A 25,621-nucleotide genomic window follows, 5' to 3' on the forward strand; every position below is an offset into this window, starting at 1 on the left:
TATAAACGACGTTGTAGTCGAGTCGACCAAGATTCATTGATCATGTTGATTGCAATACTTTGTTCCCCTTTCACATATTAAGCAGTTATATCACACTCAGTTGAAAAGTATAACAAAAGAAAGAAACATCCAAATTTATTTACTCTGGATTATTTTCTTCTCAGGACTATTATTATGATTCACGGTTGGATAGGTTATTTCAAATGAGCGGTTGTGCTCAAGGTAATACAGGTCACCAAAATTATACAACTAATGAAATAGACATTGTGTCGAAGAGCTTATTTCTCAGCGATGATATCCACACTGATGTGCCTATTTTGATTTTTGTATGAAATTCCAGTTATCACAATGTCTGGTGCGTCGTTATGGGGTGATTTGAAACATTTGATTTCCATCAGTAAACTGGTTTCGAATATAAAGCGTGATGCAAATGACGGTATCACCGTATATCACAAGTTCGTCCAAAATGTGAAAGAGTTTCCGAAGAGCGTGGGGATACTTTTTGAGGATGAGTCCTATACATACGCGGATATCTACCACTCGTCCAATGAGATCGCAGGTTGGATCTTCAAACAGCTCGAGTCCTGGACTTGGAATGAACATCGTTCTACGGCGGAGACGACCACAGAAGCGACATCGAATGGGTCAGCAACCGCAAACCAAAGCGATGTCTACGACGACGCCGGAAGTTGTAGGGCTACCGTAGCCATCTTGATGACGAATGAACCTGCATTTGCTTGGCTTTGGTTGGCATTGATCCGTTGTGGTATGACGTCGAGTCTTATAAATCATAACTTGAAGTCTAACGCGATAATACACTGCCTCAAAGTCAGCCATGCAAATGCTCTTATCGTGTCACATGGTAAGCCTTTTGCTTCCTTAAAGGACAAGTTCACCCCGAAAAAAGTTGATTTGAATAAAACGAGAAAAGGTCAACAAGCATAACACTGAAAATTTCATGAAAATCGGAGGTGAGTTTTTCTTAATTTCACACAAGAATTATATGCACATACTGGTCAGTATGCAAATGAAGTGTCTGATTTTTTTTTATTATTATTATTTGTATTTTATTACATAAAATATGAATTATTCTTATTTTCTCCATCCTGTGAAAAAAAGAGTTTTGTCTCCCCCCTGAACATGTAGAATTACCAGTGTTTTACATTTAATGGTTTAGTCAAGTTGGTCCTTGACTTCCTATTCTTAAAAATTGAAATATAGTATATTTAAAACAGAACATATTGTTTTGTGAAAAATAAGCGAAACTTTAAAATGCCATGATAAATTTCTTATTTTGCATATACGATTTGGAAGAAATTTTCAGTGTTATGGTTGATTGATTTTTCTCTATATTATTCAAATTAATATTTTTTCTGGGGTAGACTTGACCTTTAAGCAAATAAGCGAATCCGTCAAACGGATTGATAATGAAAGTGGCGGTGCGGAGGGGGCATGCAAAAATAAAAAAAAGTTTGGAAATCTGTGTTTGGCTATTAATTTTATCAAACTCCCAATTTTACACAATGCATATGTTACATCATTCAAGAGATCATTCATTTCTCTTTAAAATGATACCATGCTTGTTATGATCATGCCATCACGAAAAGAGCAGGATTAAAAAGTGTTGGATGAGGTCTAAATTGAAAAGCTGCAAAACGAGCAAAAAAAGTTTGGAAATCTGAGTTTGGCCATTAATTTCTCCCGACTCCCAATTTTACGCAACGCATATTCATTCAAAAGATCATTTAATTCTCTTTAAAATGATGCCATGCTTGTTATGATCATGCCATCACAGAAAGAGCCGGATTCAAAAGGGCTAAACTGAAAAGCTGCAAAACGAGAAGAAATAATCATGAAAGGTCAATACAGAATTATAACATGATTAGTTTGTCTGTGTCAATGGTAGTGCATAGTGTATTGATTGTTCTGTGAGATAACATGGTTTGAGTCGTGGTTTGAAATACCCATGCATGTTTGTTTGTTTGTTATGTGTTTGCTTGTGCAAAGGTGAGTTTGATTCCACGTTAACGTTGATATTAAGGTGCATGAAAAAAAATTGAATGAAACTGCTGAGAAACTCACTCATCATCACTGAATAAAGGACAGTGACTTTCAATATTGTGTCATTTTGCAACTTTTGAATTTTGACCTTGTCCCACATTTCAAGGCACTGCACCTCCATCCATGTGAACCATCATCATATCACGTAGGGTATAATAAAGAGAATTAACTGTTCTATTCATTGATGTTAATTACACATTGATATTTTCTAAAAATGAGGAGGGATTATCGATCAAAGTCAGATTTCCAAACTTTTTGAGGAGTTTATATAATAAGCAAATAATATAGTATGATTATTAACTATTATATAGTATAGTATAGTATACTGTAGTATAGAATTAAATATATAATTTGTATTCAAACAAAAAATTGCACACATTCATTGAAGAGAGACAGAGAAGGAGGAGAAGAAGAAGGGGGAAATAAGAAAAAAGGGAAAATGTTGTGCATAAACTCTTCTTCTTCTTCTTCTCATCCGAGAACAAAATCAATCTCCAACATTGGAAAAATCGTAGGTCACGCCATCTACGGCAGCTGCATTATCTCGATTATCTCACAACACGAATTAAACTTCTTTCACAAGTCCACAGTTGCTCTCATACCATTCTTCTGTACTGCAAACACAATGAACAACAACAAAAGCAAATTAATAAATAAAAACAACAACAATGGAATACCCGATTATGTACTGGAAACCATGATAAAAGGCAGTTAACTTGATGCCCTCATTAGTGCATGTGAGCAAATAGGGGCAGTCCAGCGCTCTCTAGCAGGAAAACTGTGACAAAATTGGAGGGGGAAAGGTCATGAGCGAATGAACGAGCAAAAACTGCATATGAAAAATGTAATTTTGTGATAGAGTATAATATAGTACAAGGTAAACCACTAAATGTCTCATAACTGGCTTGATCCTCGCCCCGCCCCCGACTCAAGGAAATGAAGATTAATCACTGCCGTATAATGATAATAATCAAACACTGTATGGGGAATCACGGGCCACGGTAGGCCTACTCCTTTACAAACCAGTGAAACAAAATAAATATTACATTACACTGCCTAACTATAGATTTTGCACAAATATAAACTTTACAGCAAGTATACAGATAGGGCCTATATTTTTAACCTAATTGCCTTTGTCATTAATAAAAAATGGAAAAACCCAGGTCTGTCCAGTTTAGACATGAATTGCTGTAAAAAAAAAACTCCAAATATGAAGGGCTCAGTTCCAAAAGGGGTAGGTTCATTTTTCATCTTCATTTTTTGTCTCACTAGACTTCCAGTTTCTATATAAGAAGAAATCAAAGAAAAGTTGAATTTTCCATCAAAAAGCGAATAAATATGGCAAAAAAATCACCTTTTTTCATTAGGAGTCAGGTCCATTTTAGTTTGGTTGCAAAATAGGTTAAGTCCACATATTTAAAAAAGACACATATTTAAAAAAGAAAAACAGAATATTTAAAAAAGTATGAAGACAGGTAGATTTTCTTTTATACCCAATTTTATGTTCACATGGTAGGGTAATAGGGTATCATAGAATTTAGTTTCGCATGGGGGTCGTGTGGTCCAGTGAGAGCATTGGACTCATAATCGCAAGGTTGTGAGTTCAAATCCCAACTCTACCATTATCTCCACTTTGATAAAAAGGCCCGAGAGTGATATCTGTCGTCTATAACGTCAGCAGCTATGACTGATTAACATAAACGTTAAATGTTTCATTGGTAATTGGTTATATACCAGCTTGGCGTTTGCCAGCAAAATGCTGTCCTGCCGAGTTCCTACGGGAGTTACCACAAACAGAAACAGAAACAGAGTATTGTAATATGAGAGAATAAAAAAAAAGATTTTTCTTGGAGTGGACCTAACCCCTTTTGTAACCAGACTTTTCTGAAGAGCTCATTTGTCGAAAACGGGTTAGATCAATTTTTCACAAATTTCGTTGTTTTCTGTCTCAAAACCTATAGGTTTTCTGCTCTGAAAAGCCTCTGCTGCAAGAAAAGCCTATGAAATAGCATGAATGAAAGTGGCAAAGACTTGTTTGTATTGTTATCCAAAAGAGATTGGATTCATTTTAGTTTGCTTGCAAAAGGCGTCAAGTCCACTGTGATATTTTTTGAAAAATAGTATAGAAAAAAATTAAGACAGGTAGATTTCTTTTACACCCATATCATGTTCACATATAGTATTATGACAATTTATGTATTGCAATAAGTGAGAATAAAAACAGATTCTTCTCGGAAAGGTCCAAATTGGACCTAACCCCTTTTTAGAACCAAACTCTTCATAATTATGTCGGGTCTCTGCTTTGAATGCCCCCCCCCCCCCCTGAGTCTCCTTCGATGCTGCCTTTGACACTGGGATTGACCTAATTCAAAATACTGTAGAAATTTGGTTTTTAATAGGCTTTAGGGTGCAGTGTTAAATATATCGCAGAATCGAATTTCATGGAGCCGACACATTACAAGCAAACTGAACCAAGGGCAAAAAAACGACGAAAAAACAACAACGAAAAAAGTATGTAAAAAAAGATGATGAGAAGGCGTTCACCCAATTTCATTTTAAAACATTACTTTTTATGTCAGTGTGCATGCATTATAGCCCCGGTGCATAGCTAATACTACGGCCTATGAATGTCACTACTACTAGTATTGGGAAGTTTCTAAAAGTTACAAAATACTAGTATGTAAAGCTGTACGATTTATTACACAGATTACATATCTCTTCATGATCTGGCAGGCCCTGTTCGAATTCAAAATACAGTTATCGTATTTAGGTCTTGTTTTTTATCATTAATTTTGTCTGTTTGTATTAAAATATAATTATCTCTTGATTGCCGCACAGGATTCATTCATGCCGCGCTCGCACGATCCACGAGGCCGAGGCCCCGCCCTCATTTTTGTTTCGCAACAATTTTCTGTTTGCACACTTATAGCACTGCGAGCCGTGCATGCTTGCGTCGACTGGCAACATTTTCTGTCATATTTTCACTTAATTGAACGATTGATTCGATGATTGGATACACTCTCTGGAAAGTCAGTTGCGAGCTTCACTATAAGAGCAGGTCTAAGATTTATTCATCTTTCGTTTTAGACATTATTTTTGCAAAACATTCGGTATGTACATGCCGTATTATGATGACAGTGATGTTGTGATCATGTGCGCCGCATCTGCAGCGGACTCAAGTACGGTACGGAACAGAGGCAGTGAATCCCGCCCGGGCTTAGTCAACACTGGCCGCTGGGGTAGCAGTTGAGCGTTGTGGACATCTCCTTATAATTCGGCCTTTCTGGCCGCCAATGCAGTGCAGGGCACCCCATCTTCAAAGTAACTATTTATCATTCTCTCAATTTGTTCACTCTATCTCTACCGGCAGTACTACACAGGCTCTCGTCTCTATCTCGTTTATGTCCATTTTCCAAGATGGGAGACTGGGAAGTTTTTGGATTTTCAGCCCTTGTTGTGAGCCTCATTGTGGCCGGAGTGAAGAGGAACTCCATTGCCAATTTCATTCAGGATTTCAAAGATGTATCCAGCTTAGCCAAAGCTTTAATTGGCATCAAAGGGGCAGAAAGGAAAAATAAAACTGTCATTACTGTCTTATCAGATGGAGTGTCACATTATCCAGACCGTCCCTTTTTGCTGTATCAAGATGAAAAATACACGTACAGAGATGCAGAGTCGGAGTCCAACCGCATTGCTCGATGGGTAAAGACGAACTCTGATTTGAGCCAAGATGAAACAGTAGCAGTCCTCATGAAGAATGAACCATCTTTTATATGGATGTGGCTAGGTTTTGCCAAGCTAGGAGTTGGAACAAGCCTTCTCAATTACAATCTGAAAGGAGAGAGCTTGATGCATTGCATGAGAATCAGCAATGCAAGATACTTAGTGATGTCAAGAGGTACATGAAAAGGGAAATTAAAGTAATGTGGATGAATAGAGACTAATACCCTTTTTTTCCTGTTATGGAGTTTATTAATCAGCTCGAATAATCTATCTTGATCAATTGATTGGTTAATTAAAATTAAAATGGTTCTTCAATTTATTGTAAACATACTAAATATGTGTACAATACTTGTGGACTGGTTTTGCATGTAAGACTTAAAAAAAGAGAGAAAAGTTCCAGTGATAAATCAAATTGATGATCCAGTCTCACAGGTTTATTACCAGGGTTGGCGGATTTAAATCACATTGATTTAAATCGTGATTTAAATCGCGATTTAAATCACCATGATTTTTTTTAAAAATCATTGATTTAAATCACTTCCATTGAAACATGTACAAATCATGGACAAAGTATTTGTTAAATGCAGTTTTAATTCTTCAAGTCAACTGAAAAACTTTGAATTAACTTTATATCAATGAAAGATCAACATAGTCTTCATATCTACTTAAAACAAATTAAAACCAAATTAATAAAATCAGGTAATTCCTTAAAAACTACAGATGTATGTTGTCGATAGGTACTCATTTTTTGTAAATTATGTCGAGTTTTTCTTCTGAAATTTTACATTCTTTGTCAGTTATTATTAGTCAATTTCTTTCTTAACGTAAAGTTTTCACATAATCCAAAGACTTTTCAGAGAGCAGTTTGTAAAAAAAAATATATAATATATAAAAGTCGATGAGAAAAGGTTTGTTGGCAGTTTTCCAGTTTTGATCCTTCGCCTACACATAACTACTTCTGTCATGTAAAATAAAAAATGATACCTGCATGTAATCAACATATTTAACATGCCTCTTATTTCGTATTGTTACATTTATCATACATTTGATGTTTTGAATAACATAAATATAAAAATCACATTAACATAATGTAGTACAGTCATAATTTGACTGTTGAGAAAAGCTTTCTCTTATAAACCTTTTAAGTCACTGCAGCCCATTTTATGTTCAGTGCTACAAATAATGGAAGTTTTGTATCTGCATGTAATAATGGAAAGAGCTCTATAACAACAATTTGCAAAACTCAGAATAAACATTTAACACTGTATTTTAACGTTAAGATGCAGGTACTTCAGTTACAATCATTGGCAGTTGTAAGCTGTGTCTCATTTAAAATAAAATACTTCTTTTTGTAATACATATGTTGTAATTTAAGCAGTTTTGCAGTTTTTATCCTTTAAGATAAAAGTAAGTAGATTTTTTTTCATACTTCATGGATCAAACAGATTTTTTTGTAGAGAATATGGGAATAAAAATTGTAGATAAATGTAAAAAAATCACAGTAACAGAATGTAGTATAGTCACCCTTTGACTAAGCTATCTCCTATATTGTTCTCCAAAACTGAGAGTTTTGCATCTATATCTGTAGCAAGAGAAGAGCTTTTTATCAAAAAAATCCTTAACATAAGCAGTTGTAGTCTCTCTTTGACTATTGTAAAGCTGTGACTAATTGAAAAAAGTCATTGATGAGAAATATTTCTCTTACAATATACATGAATACTAGTAATTGGCAAAGGGTTTGTTGGCAGTTTTGATAAGGGATTTTTTCTCTTGGATTTTTTTAAATATTTGAATGAAAAATCCCAGAGGGGAATTTTCTCTACTCACTGGGAATACCCTATGGAATATTCCTTCATAGGCCTATGTATGATAGAATTAAGTTCAGATACATGATTCCTCAAATTTATTTTTAATTGTCCATTTTTACTGGATTTTAATTACAAAATATGTGGTTAAGAACAATATTAGGGGTGAAATGAAAATTAGGGATAATTACCCTTTTTTCGAAGGAACTTTAAAAAAATAAAAAAAAATCAAAAAAATCTGATTTAATGTAAATCAAAAAAATCTGATTTAAATCAAATAAATCCGATTTTTTTGATTTTTTAAAAAAAATCAAAAAAATCGCCAACCCTGTTTCTTACACATTTAACCTTTGTAGCAATTTCGACTCATATTTCAATGTTACTTTATGTTTGATGAAATAAAGATTGAAATGATAGAATTGAATCAAATTGCCACTTCCCTAGATAAGGAACCAACCCTTTGACAACAATTATTTTGAGCCATGTTTTACGCATTTAATACTTGCCTGCGATATTTGTTTCTGCGCTTGAAACATATTTTGTTTATGCTTAATTCCCATGAAAGTATAATTGCAAATATAATACACTGTAAGTATATTTTCCCTCAGCTCAGTGTTCATTTGTTTTGCATCCATGGTACAAAAATACATGTAAAATAAACAAATAATCTCCAGGAGTTGGGCTCCAAATAAACACATTTGTTATCACAATATTAAATTCAATGAGCGAGATGAATTTATGCTTCATTACAATTTTTTTTTTTTTTGGGGGGGGGCGGGGCGGGAAAATCCTAAGAAAAAAGAAGAAGAAAGGTCTATCAACCCAATGTCGCCTTCAGTACTTTGCACAGACTGATATTTTGGTCTGAGCTTCATTAATTTTCTCAGATCTTATTTTATCTTATTTTAAATTTTAATCCAATTCATGTTCAAAATGCATGGCAGGTTTGCAAAGAGGGGCTTAAACTCTTTAACAAAGTTTGAAAACACAGGTCCTGTTCCTATGCTTTAAACGATGATTCTTAATATAGAGAAGTCATAACCTCCCACTTCCCTGTAAGGTGCAAGAATCCCTACGAGTATTATGTACTTCTGTCGTACATTCACCTGAGCACCTTTATTTTTTATTGTTTTTTCATGTAGCTTTCATCGACATCGCCAAGGAGCTCCTTCCTGAACTGCAGCAACTTGGAATCAAGGTATGGGTTTTGGGTAGTGTCTCCAATGGTACAAAGCTTCCTGATGGAATGGTTGCCATGGATACCGGTCACGTGACAGGAAATCCACTCCCAGTCGATCATCTAGCTCCCATCACCCATAGCACAATAGCATCTCTTATCTTTACGTCTGGTACTACAGGTAAGACTACAGACTTTTTTCATACTTTCTTGGTTCAGTTCCTCTACCCAAAGAAGCTTGGGGGGATGTACATGTATTTCTTTTCTATATTAGTACAAATTACAAATGTACATTGCGATTGTACTGAGCATCTTTTTCAACATGCTACTCCTACAGCAGATTCTATGTATGAAGTCAACTTTCTAAGTCAAATAAAGCGCTTAACTCAAAGCATTGGGTATTTTAGGCCAGAATACATGTATGCAACACAAAACATGGTGAACATGAAACTTGAAAATGGCTGAAGCTATTTTGAAAAGTTCATATTTAGCTTGAACTACAAAACCAAGGTGTTTGGGAATGGTCTTAGGAATGTAATCTATTATTATTTTATCCTACATTGTGTAATATCCTTAGGTTGTAATTCCACTTCCATCAATAACATTGAATGCTTCCGATACTTAATTGTTCCAGGGTTCAAGGTCAAGGCCTAAAACCTATCTGGCGTTTTGTTCGGGGACAATCATGAGATCATCATTATTGAGTAATTGAGGAAGTTGGCTTCCTTCCATTTCTGAAAAACTATATGGTAATAATAAGAGCAAGGTTTTTGGAGTGTCAACAAACCTCCACTGTGGCTTGTGAGCTTGCCATGAAGGCCATTGTAACGTACAGTTTGGAGAAATAGGCTACAAGGGATGTGGTCATTAGAGGCCTTTTTATAAAGTGTTTACATTTCTGTTTTCATTTTGTTCATCATAATTTTTTCAAAGACAACACCAATTTTACATAAATTTTATTAGCAGTATTTGAGTATTGTTGCAGTTTGGAAAAATTTGAAGAAAAAAAATCAAAAGTGTACAAAATTAATAATGAACATTCTGTTTCATGTTCTATTCCTTTTTTGTGTGTACAAGTACAAGGTTATTATCGTACTTTATAACGGAATGAATGACGAACATGTATGTACAATGTAGGTTGAAGTTTATTGAACCCTGCAGTAATGCTGTTGGGACAGGGCAGAGTAAAAAGGAATAGATCTCCCCCTGCCCAGTTTGTTTGGGTAATGGAAAGAAAAGAGATGCGAAGAGATTAGTGGAATTTGGATGGCCAATTTGAAAGGTTCCAATGGAAGATTTTTTAATTTTTTTTTGGCGGGGGGAGGGGCAGGTTGGTGGGGGATAAGTTAAGGTGGGTTGGACTTGAACCAAGCAATGGGAATACATGTAGGTACAGTTTAGCTGAAGGTGAAAGGAGACAAGGGTGAGAATCAAGAGGAATGTGGATGGCAGCTACATGTACATGTACAGTAGTCTGTTGTTCAAACCCTTCACTTATTGTGGTCTGAATACGCAGCCTACATGGACAATAATGTGTGTATTGAACTGAAGGCGCTCTCATTCACGTATAGTTTTATATGGGCTAGTCTTGTGTGACGAACCACTTGTTGACATTCAAAGTTTCAATTAGGGTCTGTGCCTGCAGATTATCAAATTGAGAAGAGGGATAAAATCACAAATTCCATGCGAAAATGATGCCCAATGGTAAAAAAATCATGAAAACAGAGACACAAGAATGGTAAACTTAGAGTATTCTGGAATAAATACTATACAAGTACAAATTTGATAAAATGTGGCCCAAGTCAGGAAAGATATATTTGTTTGTCCTGTGGACAAAAGAGTTACTTTCATAAAGACGTTGCCATATTAAAATTTGTTGCATTTTTCTTACCGTGTAAAGTTTTTATAAAAAATCTAAAGTAAAAACTGTTGCCATACAAGTACTTTCAGCTGATATAAATATAAAAAGCTCTAAGCAACCAAAATTACGTCATCGAACATGATTTTGGTAGGAAATATTTTCTGTAAAATTGTCATTTTAGTCTGCAATTCAAGTATGTAGCATTGAATAATAATATAAAATGTTGCCAATTTGAAGAACAAAGGGTGATCATGAAAGGCCTCAAATAGAATTGTCCTACAATGTACATGTACAATGTACATGTAGATGGATCGTGTCCACTCCAACAAATAGTTGATTTTCATAAAAAGAGAAAAATCCAATGAGTATAGCATTGAAAATTTGTAATGATGACATTTTTTAAGTTTCACTTTTAATTTCACAATTTTGTTACAGTTATGCACATCGTGGTCAGTATGCGAATGAGGGGACTGATGACATCACTCACTATTTCTTTTGTATTTCATTAGGATATGAAATATGATTTATTCCCATTTTCTCCTACATGTACATGTACTGGTAATTGTCCTTTGAAACAAAGTTTCCTTCCTCACTGAAAACATGGAATTACATGTACCACTGCCTTTACATTTTATGGTTGTCAAGTTATTGTCAAATCTGTAAAAATTGAAATATTTTATATTTCAAACAAAAGAATCAAAAGATTTAGTGAATGAGGGACATCATCGACTCTCATTTGCATGTCATTATTGTTGTGCATATGTAGGTAAATGTGAAAAAAAAGCAAAACTTGTCATAACATTTTACATCTGATTTTGATGAAATTTGAAGTGTTGTGCACTTGTGCTTGTTTTATTTTTCTCTATCGATTCATATCAACATGTTTTATACAGGATGGATTTTTACAATAATTACATTTAAGGAGCTACAACTGTACATGTACATTCGTGAACCAGAAGTGAACTTTCCGCAGTTTATAATAGATCTACAAACAAAATCATTATTTACTTGTACTTTGGCCGCAAGATTGTGAGATAGATGTATACATACATGTATCTTATCTTCAATTAGAAATGTACATGCATTGTCTACTACATGTACATGTATGTCCATACCACAATGGCATAATAAGCCCAACATTTTGAGAGGCATGATATGGTGTTTGTGTGGGGAAATTGAGAGCAAGCAAAGATGTTTGAAATAAAAATATTGACTTTGACTTTACTCAGCAAGTTTTATCATATTTTACTTTTCCTGTTTGTCTACAGGTCTTTCTTTCTTTCTTTCTTTCTTCCTTTCTTTCTTTATTTCTTTCTTTCTTTTCTTTCTTTCCTTTTTTCTCTCTTTCTTTCTCTCTTCCTCTCTCTTTTTTTTTTTTGGGGGGGGGCAGAGTCAGTATTGTATTAAAAGTCATTACATGTACACTCAGCAAAAAAAGTTCTTGGACACTTATAAAAAGTTAAAATATTCCATATAGATATTTGATTAAAGGCAAATTATTGTATGTCAACATGACCAGACAATATTCCTCTTCCAGTATGACATGATATTTTCATGTGAACAGTCATGCATGGGTGGTTAAATGCTTTAAACAATAGCAATGTCAGTAAAAGAAAATTGCAAGAAATTGACCGCTCAAATGATAAAAATCATGGCCATCCTGTAGGCATACATGTACATTCAACAATTTCAATAGGTGGTTATCATTCGAATTAAATGCTTAGGGATGCATCATGAGATGCATAATGAGATGGATCATTTGGACATTCACTTTCAAGATGAAGCTTTCCAATAAAGAGCATGCAAGGGCAATAGGAATGCATTCTGGGCAATCATGTAGACTAGTGGCTCGATATTTCCAAGTTTCACCAACAACAATTTCAAATTTGAACCAACGGCCATTTGGCTACTGATGAAGTCAGAGACCGCCCTAGGAGTGGTCGACCTAGGGCCACCACCCCTGCATAAGATAGGAGGTTAAGGATGCTTGCGTTGAGAAGGCGATTTGTCACTGCACCAACTATCGGATCTGAAATTCATTAATCCCAGTGGAATAGTGATGCGTCCAAGTTGGATTACATGTACATGCATTTTCTCTTCACTTTTAGAGTGGTATTCGACTTTAAGTTTGCTTTTATCGTTTAATGGATATTTATGCCATATAAACTTTCACAACTAAAAGAATGGCTGATCATTTTCTTGCAATTTCCTTTTACTGACATTGCTATTCTTGTTTAATGCCTGTAACCAGCCATGCACTGACTGATCCATTCTTGCAATTTTCTTTTTTTATACTGAAATTGCTATTGTTTAGAGCATATAACCACCCATGCATGACTGTTTACATGAAAATGTCATGTCATACTGGAAGAGGAATATTGTCTGGTCATGATGACATACAATAATTTACCTTTAATCGAATATCTATATGGAATATTTCAACTTTTATAAGTGTCCAAGAACTTTTTTTGCTGAGTGTATAATTATAATCTAGGGTAGTAGAGCATTATAAACAAAAAGAACATGAAAACAGTTTCTACAAAAACATGTATTAATACATGTACTGTGAGGTCAGAGCACTTTGTTCTATTAAATTACATGTGTAGTTGTTGTGGTTTTAAAGTCAGTTCAATACACTTTCCATGAACTCTGTTTCTCCAAAATATTGTTGAGCTAAAATCTAATAATAGTGAACTGGGAGAACAGTTTTCAGAAATGAAGTGTTGACCCGGGTAAATAAACCGTTATTATTCATAAAATTTCTTACCCATAGTATGCATCATGTGTGTACATGTACATGTATGTGATTTTTTTTTACTCGTACTAGTACTATGCATAATATCGCACAATTTATTTTTCTCTGATAGAAGACTGAAAGGGAAGAGAACTGTTGAAAAATTAATATTTTTAGAACTAAATAAAAATTAAAAACCATCAATGAATATGAATAACAGTGCTTTCTTAATAAATTGTACAGGTAATATCATTGAGTCAACATTAAAATGTAGATACATACATGTACAACTTACATGTAGGCCTAAACATGTACAATGTACAGCTTGTGTTTACACATTGACTCGGCTCGCGTGTTGAATCCGCGAGCCGGGTCGAAGACTGCGAAGAAGGGATCAGAGATCGCGTTCATACGTACATATGAAAAGGCGAGTTCAACACGGCTCGCGGATCTCGAACGGAAGAAGAATTATGACGTCGCAAAATAAAGGCGGGAAATTCACCGCCGGAATCGAATCTTGTCCGTGCGAACAACAACAATGCCAAAAGTGAAAGCGCGCGCAGTGACCTAGGTCAAGAGAGTTCGACACGGCTTTCTGTTTACACATGAAAAAATTGCCGAGTCTGACTCGGGTCGCGAATTGAAACCTTCGATTTTGTAGGATCGATAAAGCCGTGTTCGACACGGCTCGCGGATCACTCTGATCGCGTTTACACAGCATAAAATTGCCGTGTTGAGCACGGCTCTCGTGTTCAACCCCCCGAGCCGAGTCAATCTGTAAACACGGTATAAATGAATAATAGCTTCATGCTCCAACCTTGCCACTCAAAAGTTTGGTGACCTACAGTAGCTCATCCTAATTGAACTCATGTGATAATAGTCACCTGATACTGCTACATGTACTTATTTGGCCTTGCATAGACCAGCCAACTTCAAATCCTACCAAACTGAAACTGATAGTTCATAATGTGCATTAATGTTCATGAACACTAAAAAAAATAATTCAAGGATTACATGTACATGTAGGGAAAAAAAATCTCTGCTAAATGTACATTGATCTCAAATTTTGTTTGCTGATTTTCTCCTGAGCTACAAAAATGCATGATGATGAAGTAAAAGTTAGATCTTCTTCAGTTGCCATCGTCACTGTTACATTGTATTATATGGTGTCATTTTTGTAAATTTGATATTCTAATAACCATATTATGTATTAAGATCTGTATACTGTAATTATTGATGTTATTGAATATAATCATAATGCCATTGATGTATGTTTGTTATAAATGTATAGACATAATTTGTATTATTCTGATGTTCTGTTGGAAATAAAATTGGATTTGAATTATAATTTTTGCAAATACGTGTGTGCATGTACTTTTAAACTGACACATTCAAATGATCTTGAATATATTAATGATGATATGATTGCTCTTTAAAATATCACAGACCTGCAGTGTAACTTCTTTAATTTTGCACAAAAATTTCTTTTTTTTCTTTTAAGGTCTCCCAAAAGCAGTGAAAGTGCCCCATAAAACCCCAATAAAAGCACACTATGCATGGTCTTTGTGTGGAGGTCTCAAGCCAACAGATGTCCTGTATGTCTCTCTTCCTCTCTACCATTCTTCAGGCCTTTTAAATGGTGTCCTCAGCTGTCTCAGTGCAGGTAAAAATGTATAAAAAAAAGTTATAATCTACATGTATCATCAAAATTTGTTTTTTCTTCTTGCTTTTAATCCCAGGCCTCAGATTTCAATACCGTAATTTTATTGCTGTTATTTTGTTGTACACGTACAGTATGTATTTAGATTTTCCCCCATTTAAATGTTATTCTTATTCTGTATTATTATTATTAGTAGTAGAAGTAGTAGTATGATGAGCTCATCACCATTATCTTCGTCATCACCATCGTCATCATCATTTATTATTGGAGGGGACAGGAGACTTTGTCAAAATAGGTCATTTTATCACAACTAGGTGGAACAGATACCAAACAAAAATCAATATTTCATAATTTTTCATTTTACTTCGGATGATTCAGACAAATTTTTGAAATAAAACAAAGCAGCTATTGGTCTTTTGCAAAATATTTATAACTTTTCTGTTTTTAATTTCCTTCTTGTGTCCTTCTTCTTGCATAAAATTTAATAATTTGATGCTCTTTATCTTTCTTGCATTTATATTTGTTTATTTATTTTTTAATGTATTTTTTTGTTTATTTACATACATGCAGTCATTTGTTTTTCAATAACATCCTTTGCTCATCAGTCATTTCACTAAAAATAATCAGCAGATCTTTTATTGTTGCATAATTTCCATTTTGTATGGGTTCTTACAAGTATGTATTACCTATTACTTTTTGCCTTTATTTTTTTCTTCCTCACTATGCCAAGCACTGTGTTATCATAACCTCCTCTGGTACATGTACATAAATGTACATGTGCTGTTAAATTGTTTTTTGGCAGGTTTATTTACAAATTACGGGATCAGGAGTACTTGTAATTTAAACCTCCTAGTGGCATGTGTTTCATTTCACCATCCCAAGTGCTACTATACATGTATCTGGGGCATACATTTTCTGTTTGTTGTTGTTGCAAGCCTTTAGGCAACCTGCCAAGTTCTTGGGTATTGCCAACTACCCAGGATCACAAAAATCCTGGTTTTCAAGTTCATTGTAGAAATAAAGTAGGTCAGGTCAATGGACCATCCGTTGCCATGGTGATGCCCTGTTCATCCACCAGAATTTGTGGTTTTTGTCTCCTGAGATTTTGTGCCAAATTGAGCTGGAGTCTGGAGATGTTTTTTCTTGTATACAAACAAAACAAGGTTCCGCATATACCTCTGGATTGTACCCCTTTTCTCACCCATACTGGTCAGTGAGGTTTAGGGGAATCTAATACAATAGTGTTTTCTTTTTTCATCCTATTAAACAAATTATTTCACTGCTAAGGTAAAATTTGAAGGAAAAAAAAGAATACATTTTGTACACGTTGAATTAACACTACACTCCCGTACTAATTTTACCAATTCTCTCTTTTTTTTCTTTAGTTTTAATACTCTCCGCGGGGGGGGGGGGGGCACTCAGTATATAATGCATAGTGGGTATGTGCCACGAGGGGGCCCCCATTTTCACACTCAAATTTCTGTTCCAAGGCGTAGCATTTTTTGTCTTATTGAGAAAAAGAACAAAGAAATCCGCTCCAAAGCTTTGCATATTTTCCGTTACGCCGTTCCGGCCGTATCGATCTGCGACAATGAACCACAATTTTGGTGAAAAGCGGTCGCAACGCGCAGTCCGACCATCACCTCTGCTAGCGCACCCCGCGCCCTTGCCGCCGGGCTAGCTGCATGCGCGTTTGCCCGTTCCATAGGGATGAATACACTGTACGCACTCACATGCAGGCAACCCGTTCCAAGGACCCCCGTTTTCATTAACATTTGTAGTTCCGAAGCCCATTCCGAGAACACTCCTTTTTAACAATAATCCCGCTCCAAGGCCCCCGTTTTTTGTCTTGTCTCACCCGCGGCACAGACTTCTTTTTTGGTCAAGTACCCCCCCCCCCCCCCCCCCCCGGCTCTTCTTTCAATGTTATTCTTTTCATTCTCCTACAATAGTGTGAGCTTTTTCTCATGTTTCTGCTCCATACTGCTTTTTATTCTAAAAATATTTCTTTTATTTGTACACGTAATGCAGAGCTGCCCAGTTTTACTGATTTTCAGTACTTACATGTAGTACTGAAAAGTGAGAAGAATACTGATAGTTTCATGTAAAATACTGATTTCTAAAGTTTCAGTTGTATGTGTGGTTCTATGGTATTTTTTAAAATACTGATTTCCTCACCGAAATACTGACTTTCAGCTTCAAAAATACTGAAATGTTCGTTTTCAGGTTGGCAGCTCGGGTAATGTGCAGCTTTTGAAATGAATATTAGCACGTTAAGTACACTTTTTTCTTTTTTTTTCAATTGGTATTTGTATTTGCACAACAACAAATCTTGGGTGTTTGTACAGTGACATCGAGTGGCTCAAACTCAGGGAGTAATGCTTTTATAGGGAAACACATGAACTGCAAGCTTCATATCCATTTATTCCATGTTTGACATCTTTCATGTCCATGTACAGGTACTTGCACAGCTGTACCAGAAAAAAAGGTGATTGAACCAGATGTGACTTTACTCATGTGTGAAAATGAACCACAAATGGCCTTGAATCTGTTTTTTTAATGAACATATTGATTTCCTCTTGCAGTATGGTATTGTGGACAATACTGTCTTGGTTTGAATAGAGCTAACGGTGTTCCTTACTCAGATCGATGCTAATCCTTTGATTAGTGATATTGATTGATTGATATAAATGTGCTAGTGATAAAATGCATATGTATATAGGTCTTACGTCTACCAAAATTTAATAATAAATTCTCAATTTAATGAAGCGGAGATTATAAAATCTGTTTTTTCTTTCAATATTGAATGTAAAATAACAACAATTACAAAGTAATTACAAATACACATCATGAATAAGAAGAAAAAAAGACTTGCAGCACATGAAAATTTTATAAAGTATAAACAGGGAGGAAAATAATATCAGACGAATTAGGTACCGGGTACTCAAATCATATCCCAAATTTTGAAAATGAAGCAGATTAAATATGTTAAATAGCCATTTCAATGTTAGAAATATCTCAAAACTCAGAAAGTGCAGAAAGCTTTATTATAAGAATCAGAAAAATGCTTTTTGAATATTCAGTCTCATGCAGTTGTCTGAACTATAGGCCTTTATGATGCAGTGAATAATGCATATTGGTTGGGTCTTTCCACACCCTTTTCTTGTGTGTGTGGGGAGGGGCACTAATGTGTACATGTAGCTCTACCAGTACCACTATACTCATGTTACATTGGTCCTGATGATACCTTCCCAAGTATTACAATTTGCAAAATGTGCCTGTCTATTTTTAAACCCAGAAACAAGTGTAAACCCCAATGCCTTTATAGAACTTTGAGCAATTCCAAAATCGCACATAAACAGACCAGTGGGAGAACAGATAAGAAACTTCAGAAATTTACCCTTGACATAATTCTTGCAATTTTGATGAATATTTACAATGCACAAATTTTCTCATTTTGGTACATGTGCTGTACACCAATGCAGTTTATTTGTCCCCAGCCCCTGGTTTATGGTGAAGGTGACATGATGATAATCAGTAGGGGTGGAACCAGGATTTTCCCTAAAAAAATTGGGGGAGGCCCATTTTTCTAATGAAAATTTGACCAGCAAAAAAGAAGGTTTTCTCCTAAAATCGGAGGTCATTTCGGCCGCGGAAAATATGAAAAATAGGTCCTCACTTTCAAAGGGGTGGGGGCACTCTTGGGTATTGCTGTACATATTTAGATTACAAATTTGGGTTATGGCTCTCAAAGGGGGGGGGGGGCGCAAGCCAGCTTTGCTTCCCCCCCCCTGGATCTGCCAGTGAAATCAGTATTTTCATCACTTCATAGAAATACATGTAGTCTTATACATGTAGTGTACTCAATATTTTTCCCTTTAGTTATCATACCATTTCGTACTCATCTTTATTGTTTTTAGGCTGCACAGTAGCTCTGGCACCCAAATTTTCAGCATCACGCTTCTGGGACGATATCCGCAAGCACAAAGCCACAGCCTTTCTGTATATTGGTGAACTTTGCAGATATCTTCTTGCGCAACCTGAAGTAAGCCTTTTCAATCTTTCATCTAATTGCATTTGTAGAGATAGTGGTTTCCATTTCAAAATGGTAAAAAAAACTTTATTTTCAGACTTGATCTGAAATAAATCTGTTTTGTCATGCACACTGCAAAAGCATGAATCTCGTTTTTAATATCAAAGTTTAATTCACTGAATTTTCACATAAAAAGTATTATTTTAAAAGCCAAAACAGATTTTTTTTTTTTTTTTTTTTTTTTAATACAGTGTACATGTACCTGGTTTACCAGTAAATGTGGAAAATCATTATCCCTACAATTGAGAGATTCGGTTAAAACAAACACCTAAAACTCTTTTTTTCCTTTTGATTGCTGTGACTTTGGGGGAACAGAAGGGGATATTTTTTTTTTTTGAAAGATGTTAAAGTGCATATTTGGATTAGCTTGCAGGCATGCAGTACACCTATATTTTCTTCAGGGGTGAGGAAGCTATTATAATTTGCAATTTTTTATGTTGACAATGTGTTTATGGAAAACATTTTTGTTATTGAAAAATTTATATAGCAAATATATTTCAGATTTTTTTTTCTGTACAAAGCAGCTATGCCCTAACTTGTTTAATAACAACCATGTACTAGAAGGATTTTTTTTGTGCATGCATTTATTTTGCTTGATTTCTGTTGGTCTACTCTCTAGCAAGTGACTGCTGTAAAATACTTTGGTTGACATGATCCGATTATTAAAGTACATCTTTATGGTAGTAAATTTTCTTGTCAAATGCTGTCTTCACTCCTAAATTCTCTCGTTTTTCATTTCATAGAAGCCAAATGATGGCCAATACCCAAGCCCTTTGAGAATTGCTTATGGCAATGGCTTGGGGGCAGATATTTGGGAGCGGTTTCAGAAGCGTTTCAAGATCGAGAAAGTAGTAGAGTGGTACACCGCCACAGAGGCGTCGGGAGGATTCATCAATACCGATGGGAAGGTTGGATCCGTTGGAAGGTACTCCTGGTTGGCAGAAGTAAGAAAGGTTTCATTTTCCTGGAGCAAAGATGAACCAAACATGAAAAATATGTTAACAGCAGTGACAGTATTGTGGCCAGTATATGCATTAAGTTTACCCAAATTCTTCATGTTAACTGCTGGAGAAGATGGGGAATGTTTTCTTTATGTAAACTGCTGGAAAAGATGGGGGATGCTGTCAACAATTTGAAACAATACATTTATCGGCCACAATCCATTAACTGTCAGTTGCAAATGCTGTATGTTTGGACTATCATTTTTTTCATGAGGTTATGCATACAAATTCAATTTTAGATTGAAAAGTTTATTGATATAAAATCCTGATATGGAAGGATCATCATCAACCCCCCCAAAAAAAAAAACGTTTATATGAAATAAACATAACAACAATTTAGGCAAAGTCAAGGGATTAAAATTTTACATGTATGTACATGTAGTGAGATCATTTATTTTTCCATATTGTGGAAACACTTTATTGGGTGTTTGATCACTTTGTCATCTGCCAAAGTTTCAGGGTCAGACATGGCCTTCTAATCCATGTACCTGCTGTTGACTTGAAGCCATAGTAAAGCTCACAAAAATCTATAGTCCTGTTCATGAAAGGACTTAGTACTGCCCATACTTTATCAATTAAATGGGGTCTTAGGAGAATGAAAAGAATGTAATGTACTATTCAAAGGTTATGTCAGTTTCAGCTTTATAATAGTCCCTTAATCTGTTCACAATGTCTGAGGAGGATGCTTGAGCCAACCTATTGTGCTGTGGAAGTTTAATGTCTGTATGCTTGACTGGTCCCACTCTCCCATGCTCTTGTTTCCATTGTCCTAGAAAGTATCTGCAAACTCTTCCTGATTTTGCCATATACATGTATATTGTTATCCCAATGGCTTTGTTTGCAGTTGAGCACAGCAGGGACCTATGAAAGATAGACATTAATCGATTAGTCAATGAATTCACCAACATCTGACTGTCAATGTTATGTGAATAACATTCTCTAAATATTTATCTTCTGTGACCCCATCATGGTCGCCGCCAATTATGCCATGAGTTACAGAAGCCTTCGGTGATTAGACATTAACATGAGACAAATTGTATGCCCAGAAGGTAATAAATCACCTAAATTCTGGGAAATTAATGTGCAGTTCTGGTTTACAAATGGTTGTTGTAATTTCATGGTATTTATTTGAGAAATGTATGAATATTTCAAGATAGATGCTGAAATGTAATTGATTGATTGTAATTTATAATCACAATTTACAGACTTTCCTCATAATATTCCAGAGAAATATGGTGGGTTTCTTGTAGGGGTCATCCCTCTCTCGTAGCGTGCAAATCGATTATAAGATATTTGATATCACAAAAATCGTCTTCGTAGGTTGTGGGGGGCTTTTCAATTTGCTGTTCCAAATCTGAAGCATCTCGATTGCAAGGTATAATCTTATACAGGACATCAGCTAACAAATGCCAAGAATAGAAAAACGATTCCTTTGTAAAGATCTGATTCGCCTTGGTCATGTTGGTAGCTGCTATTGTCAAAACACCTGTATGTTCTCATTTATATGCACATAATCAGGATACGGCGACTATGATTGCATCAAAGAATTCTCGCATTAATCATCCATTTCAATATACATGTAGGTCCATGAGCACAGCAAGTTAGATATCATTTCTTAATAGAGTGTACCATGCTAATTTTGACACATTTGTCAGTTTAAGGCAGATGTCACATTTTGTTTCTTCCTGCAGCCATCAAAATCCTGCCTCCATGCTTCAAGTCTATCCGTCAGTAGTCCAATGTTTCATTTCCCGTTTTGTCTAGCTGTTTACGATATGCTCATGACAGGGTAAACCCCTGCCTCCACTCTCCCGGTTTAATAGTCACATGGTCTATCCTCAACCCAACCCTCCTATTCTCCTCTACGTCCTTCTTCTACATTAGGTGGTTTCAAACCGCCTCTATCATAAGAATTCCCGTAAAATTACAAGAACTTTTTATCCATTAATTATTTCTGCATTAACACTGCCCTGAAACATACCCTTCGGGATAAATTCCTGAAGTTAGGAGCATGTGCAGTATGGTCTGATAAGCAGGCAAGGCGTGAGATTCAAAACCACTAGCTCAGCAGCCACCCACGGGGCCCGCGCCCAACTTCACGCGGGGCTAAAAGTTCCCGTAAATTGCTTTCACATTGCCAAAATACTTGCGACCTTGGAAAAATCTCCGCAAAAGTTCTTGTAATTTTGCCAAGTACCTACTATTTAGTGGGTATTTTCTTTCGGGGATATTACGTGTGGTTTGCTTTCACATTGCCAATATTACCTGGTATTTTCTGATCAGGTAAATTTCCCAATCAGAAAATACCTGGAACTGACGAACTTAGAGGCGGTCTGAAACCACCTAGTGTATGTCTTCTTTGGCGAGCCCCCCCCCCCCCTTCCTCAAGCCACCACCCTAAAACTCAAATCTGTGTATCTGTAGCATAATGCTTGAAGCTGTCACACTTGATTTGATCTCAATAGGTTGAGGTTTTCCCCTTTTTGTTTGATATGAAAATCTTAGGTATCAAAAATGTCAAGGTTACAAGAGAACAATAAATGATGTCAGGGTTTACAAAAATAGAAAATATAACATCTGGATAATTTGCAGCTTCTGTGATTTTTTTAGATCTGTATGGAATATGCTTTTACAGATGAATAAAGCCAGCAAATACATCATGATGATGTATTTGCTTGCTTACATTTTGTTATAGTCGGATGAGTAGTTTTACACATACATGTGTATTTGATTTACAATGTATGTTCCCATGACTAAGCTTTAGAAAATCATTCACGAATAAAATGACGTTGGTGGGTAAATATTTTTGCTACAGATTTGCAGAGATTTGTTTGCTACGTTTCTTTTCCCATAGCTGATTTGCCTCTCTTTTTGTATCACTATTTCTCATTTGATTTCACTTTAATAATCCAAGTACAATACGCTATCATTTGGCAGCTCTAATATGTTTTAGCCGTATTTCCTACTGGCCTGGGTGTAGTAGAATTGCATTAAACTCTAATGGATGACTTTACTGAAGTAATAAAATGTTTGTACAAAGATTAGGAAAAGACACATACTTTTGAATATACAGACTATTGAAATGGTGTAAATAAAGAGGAGTTTAAGTGAAAGTTTGAGTGAAAGATTTAGAGGTGATGATAAAAGAAAAATTTAGGGGATCAAAGGTTGGAACACAGCATGGTTTCTTAAGTCAATATTTCTTAGAGAGAGGGAACGGGTAGAGGGAAAAGAAAAAAAGTAGTGGAGATGAGAAAGAGTACAATAGCATCCTACATGGATGCACGGTTCTATTTTTCCTCTTTTTTTTGTGATTTGAGTATCAGTACTGAAAATGCCCATTATTGCTTTGAAAGGATGTGGCCTTGAAACGTGACTGAAAGAACTTTGACAACTTTGAAGTTTAAACTTTTTTTTTTGGGGTAATTTCTTCTTTGGTCTCTGTACAATTAAAACATTTTGCTTATCCTTGCCTTCTGTTTATATGCGACATTGAATATCAGTAGTTTCAATATGTTTTTTTGTTGTCATTTTTCCATTAAAATTTAGAAACTTGCAGGAAACTGTGTTGTGGTTGAATGTGACTTTGCTACCGCCCAACCCATACGAGGGTCTGACGGGAAATGTAAACCAGTTCCGAGAGGTGAGTCGGGCATTGTTTAGTTAAGTAGTTTGTTCTTCTTTAAAGGGGTAGCCGACCCCCAATGAAATTATGATTTGAAATAAGAAAGGTGCATGACATTGTAAAGTTTTTGCTTGATTTCTCAAAAGAGTTATATGCACCTCCTGGTCATTTGATATGCAAATGAGGTAGACAAAGAGGGCCATTTCTCTTGTATATGACTTATGACCTAGTTTTCTCATCAGTATTTTAAGTGAAAAAAGTTTGATTTTTTTTCTTAAAATGGAAAACTGCCACTATGCAACCTATTGAGATGCAATGAAGAGCTTTCTTATTGCCATTTGTGCAGAAAATGAAATATTGTGTAATTCAAACAGTAAAATGCAAAAGAAATAGCAAGTAGGTGTCATACTTTCTCATTTAGTTTGCATATTACTGTGTTGTGAGTAAATAAACATATATGTGAAAAATGTCACATGACATTTTAAAATTTCTTAACTTTTCAATCCGATTTTGATAAAGTTTTTAGCATTTGGTATGTTCGAATTTTATCTGGTAATTCAAATCAATATTTTTGGGGATGGACTTCCCTCCCCTCTTTAACTTGTTGACTTCCGAGGTTGCATTGTTGCAATAGCCAATGGGTTCACATAATAATGATATGTATCATTTATCTAGCAACTTAAATACTCTAGATGAATGTATGTTGATGATAAACATCAGTTTGCATTACCTTTTCCCCCAGTACATCCATGAAAGAAAGGGAAGAATATTGAGCAAAAACAAAATATGTGAGCAGCATATTGACATGCTCTTGACTTCTGTGGCAGCAGTGTGCATATAGCCTACGTTTACAAAAGTACGTTCTCGATAGTATGGTAGTGGATCGTATAACCAAACACATTTCATGAATTTGATCATATCAAACACATTATTCCAATAAAATTTACCAAACTTTCACCATAAATACACAAATACCTACAAAATATAAATATGCAAAAATTTGGCCGAAATTGTTTTTCATTTTTACGACATAAACTTCCAATCGGACCTTTCTTTGCAAGTGAAATATTTTGGTCACTTGAAAAAGGTATCGTATTACCGAACGTGTGTTTTCTATGGGAAAAGTTGGGAAAACAACAAGGTCACTGATGAGCTATTTTGACCATATTTTATTGTTTTAAGGATATAAAGACTTCGAAATTGTGTTTTTGATCATTTTTCTATTCAAGTTCCTTTTGGAAGGATGTTGCAAAGGTTTGAGAGTATTTGATTATTTTCTGATGCATATGATGCGCGCGTTCGGTAATGCAAGGCCGGTCGGAAATACAATCACTCACTATACAGTCCATGTATGTGTGTATACATGTATGACGCAAGCTCAGCCCCCCCCCCCCCCCCCCCTCTTTGGCCTATGGACAACAGGCTAATAGGTGTTGTACAATATGCCGTGGAGTGCACTGTTCCATTGCCATGATTTGATATTAAAGCATTTCAACAACTTTTTTGTCAGACAAATTGTCTCCCTTGACAAATGTCTGATTGTGTGACGACTTTATTGGAAGAGAATCCATATTCTTTCCCATTGCAACCGATTCCCTTATAGGTGAGACAGGGCTGATGCTGTTCAAACTGGACAACTTCAACAAGTTTCTTGGCTACCGCGGTCCCTCGCATCAGACCCAGAACAAGCTGGTCCGTGATGTCAAGAAGACCGGTGACCTGTTCTTCAACAGTGGTGACCTGATGATGATTGATGTGGATGGGTATGTGTACTTCAAAGACAGGCTAGGAGACACTTTCAGGTAAGGTTTCACCAGAGGAGACACTGACTTTTTTTTGTTGCAGCAAACTAATACTTACATTCAATTTGTACATTTCATA

General features: G+C 35.6%; 1 protein-coding gene across 2 annotated transcripts in view; it reads left to right on the top strand.

Moving 5' to 3' along the window:
• Positions 1–202: 202 nt before the first annotated feature.
• LOC121415936 (very long-chain acyl-CoA synthetase-like) overlaps positions 203–25,621 on the top strand; it is a 30,243-nt gene continuing 4,824 nt past the window's right edge. The window contains exons 1-7 of one of the 2 annotated variants that reach the window (XM_041609337.1): positions 203–862; positions 8,732–8,947; positions 14,863–15,024; positions 18,942–19,066; positions 19,858–20,058; positions 23,665–23,758; positions 25,344–25,542. In XM_041609337.1, coding sequence (XP_041465271.1) covers positions 349–862; positions 8,732–8,947; positions 14,863–15,024; positions 18,942–19,066; positions 19,858–20,058; positions 23,665–23,758; positions 25,344–25,542 — 1,511 coding nt within the window. In that variant the 5' untranslated portion in view covers positions 203–348. Of the gene's footprint in view, positions 863–4,973; positions 5,960–8,731; positions 8,948–14,862; positions 15,025–18,941; positions 19,067–19,857; positions 20,059–23,664; positions 23,759–25,343; positions 25,543–25,621 lie in introns of those variants that run through there. The other variant, XM_041609338.1, reaches the window with a different exon arrangement.

This window comes from Lytechinus variegatus, chromosome 5, assembly GCF_018143015.1.
Source record: "Lytechinus variegatus isolate NC3 chromosome 5, Lvar_3.0, whole genome shotgun sequence".
Classification (NCBI taxonomy): Eukaryota; Metazoa; Echinodermata; class Echinoidea; order Temnopleuroida; family Toxopneustidae; genus Lytechinus; species Lytechinus variegatus.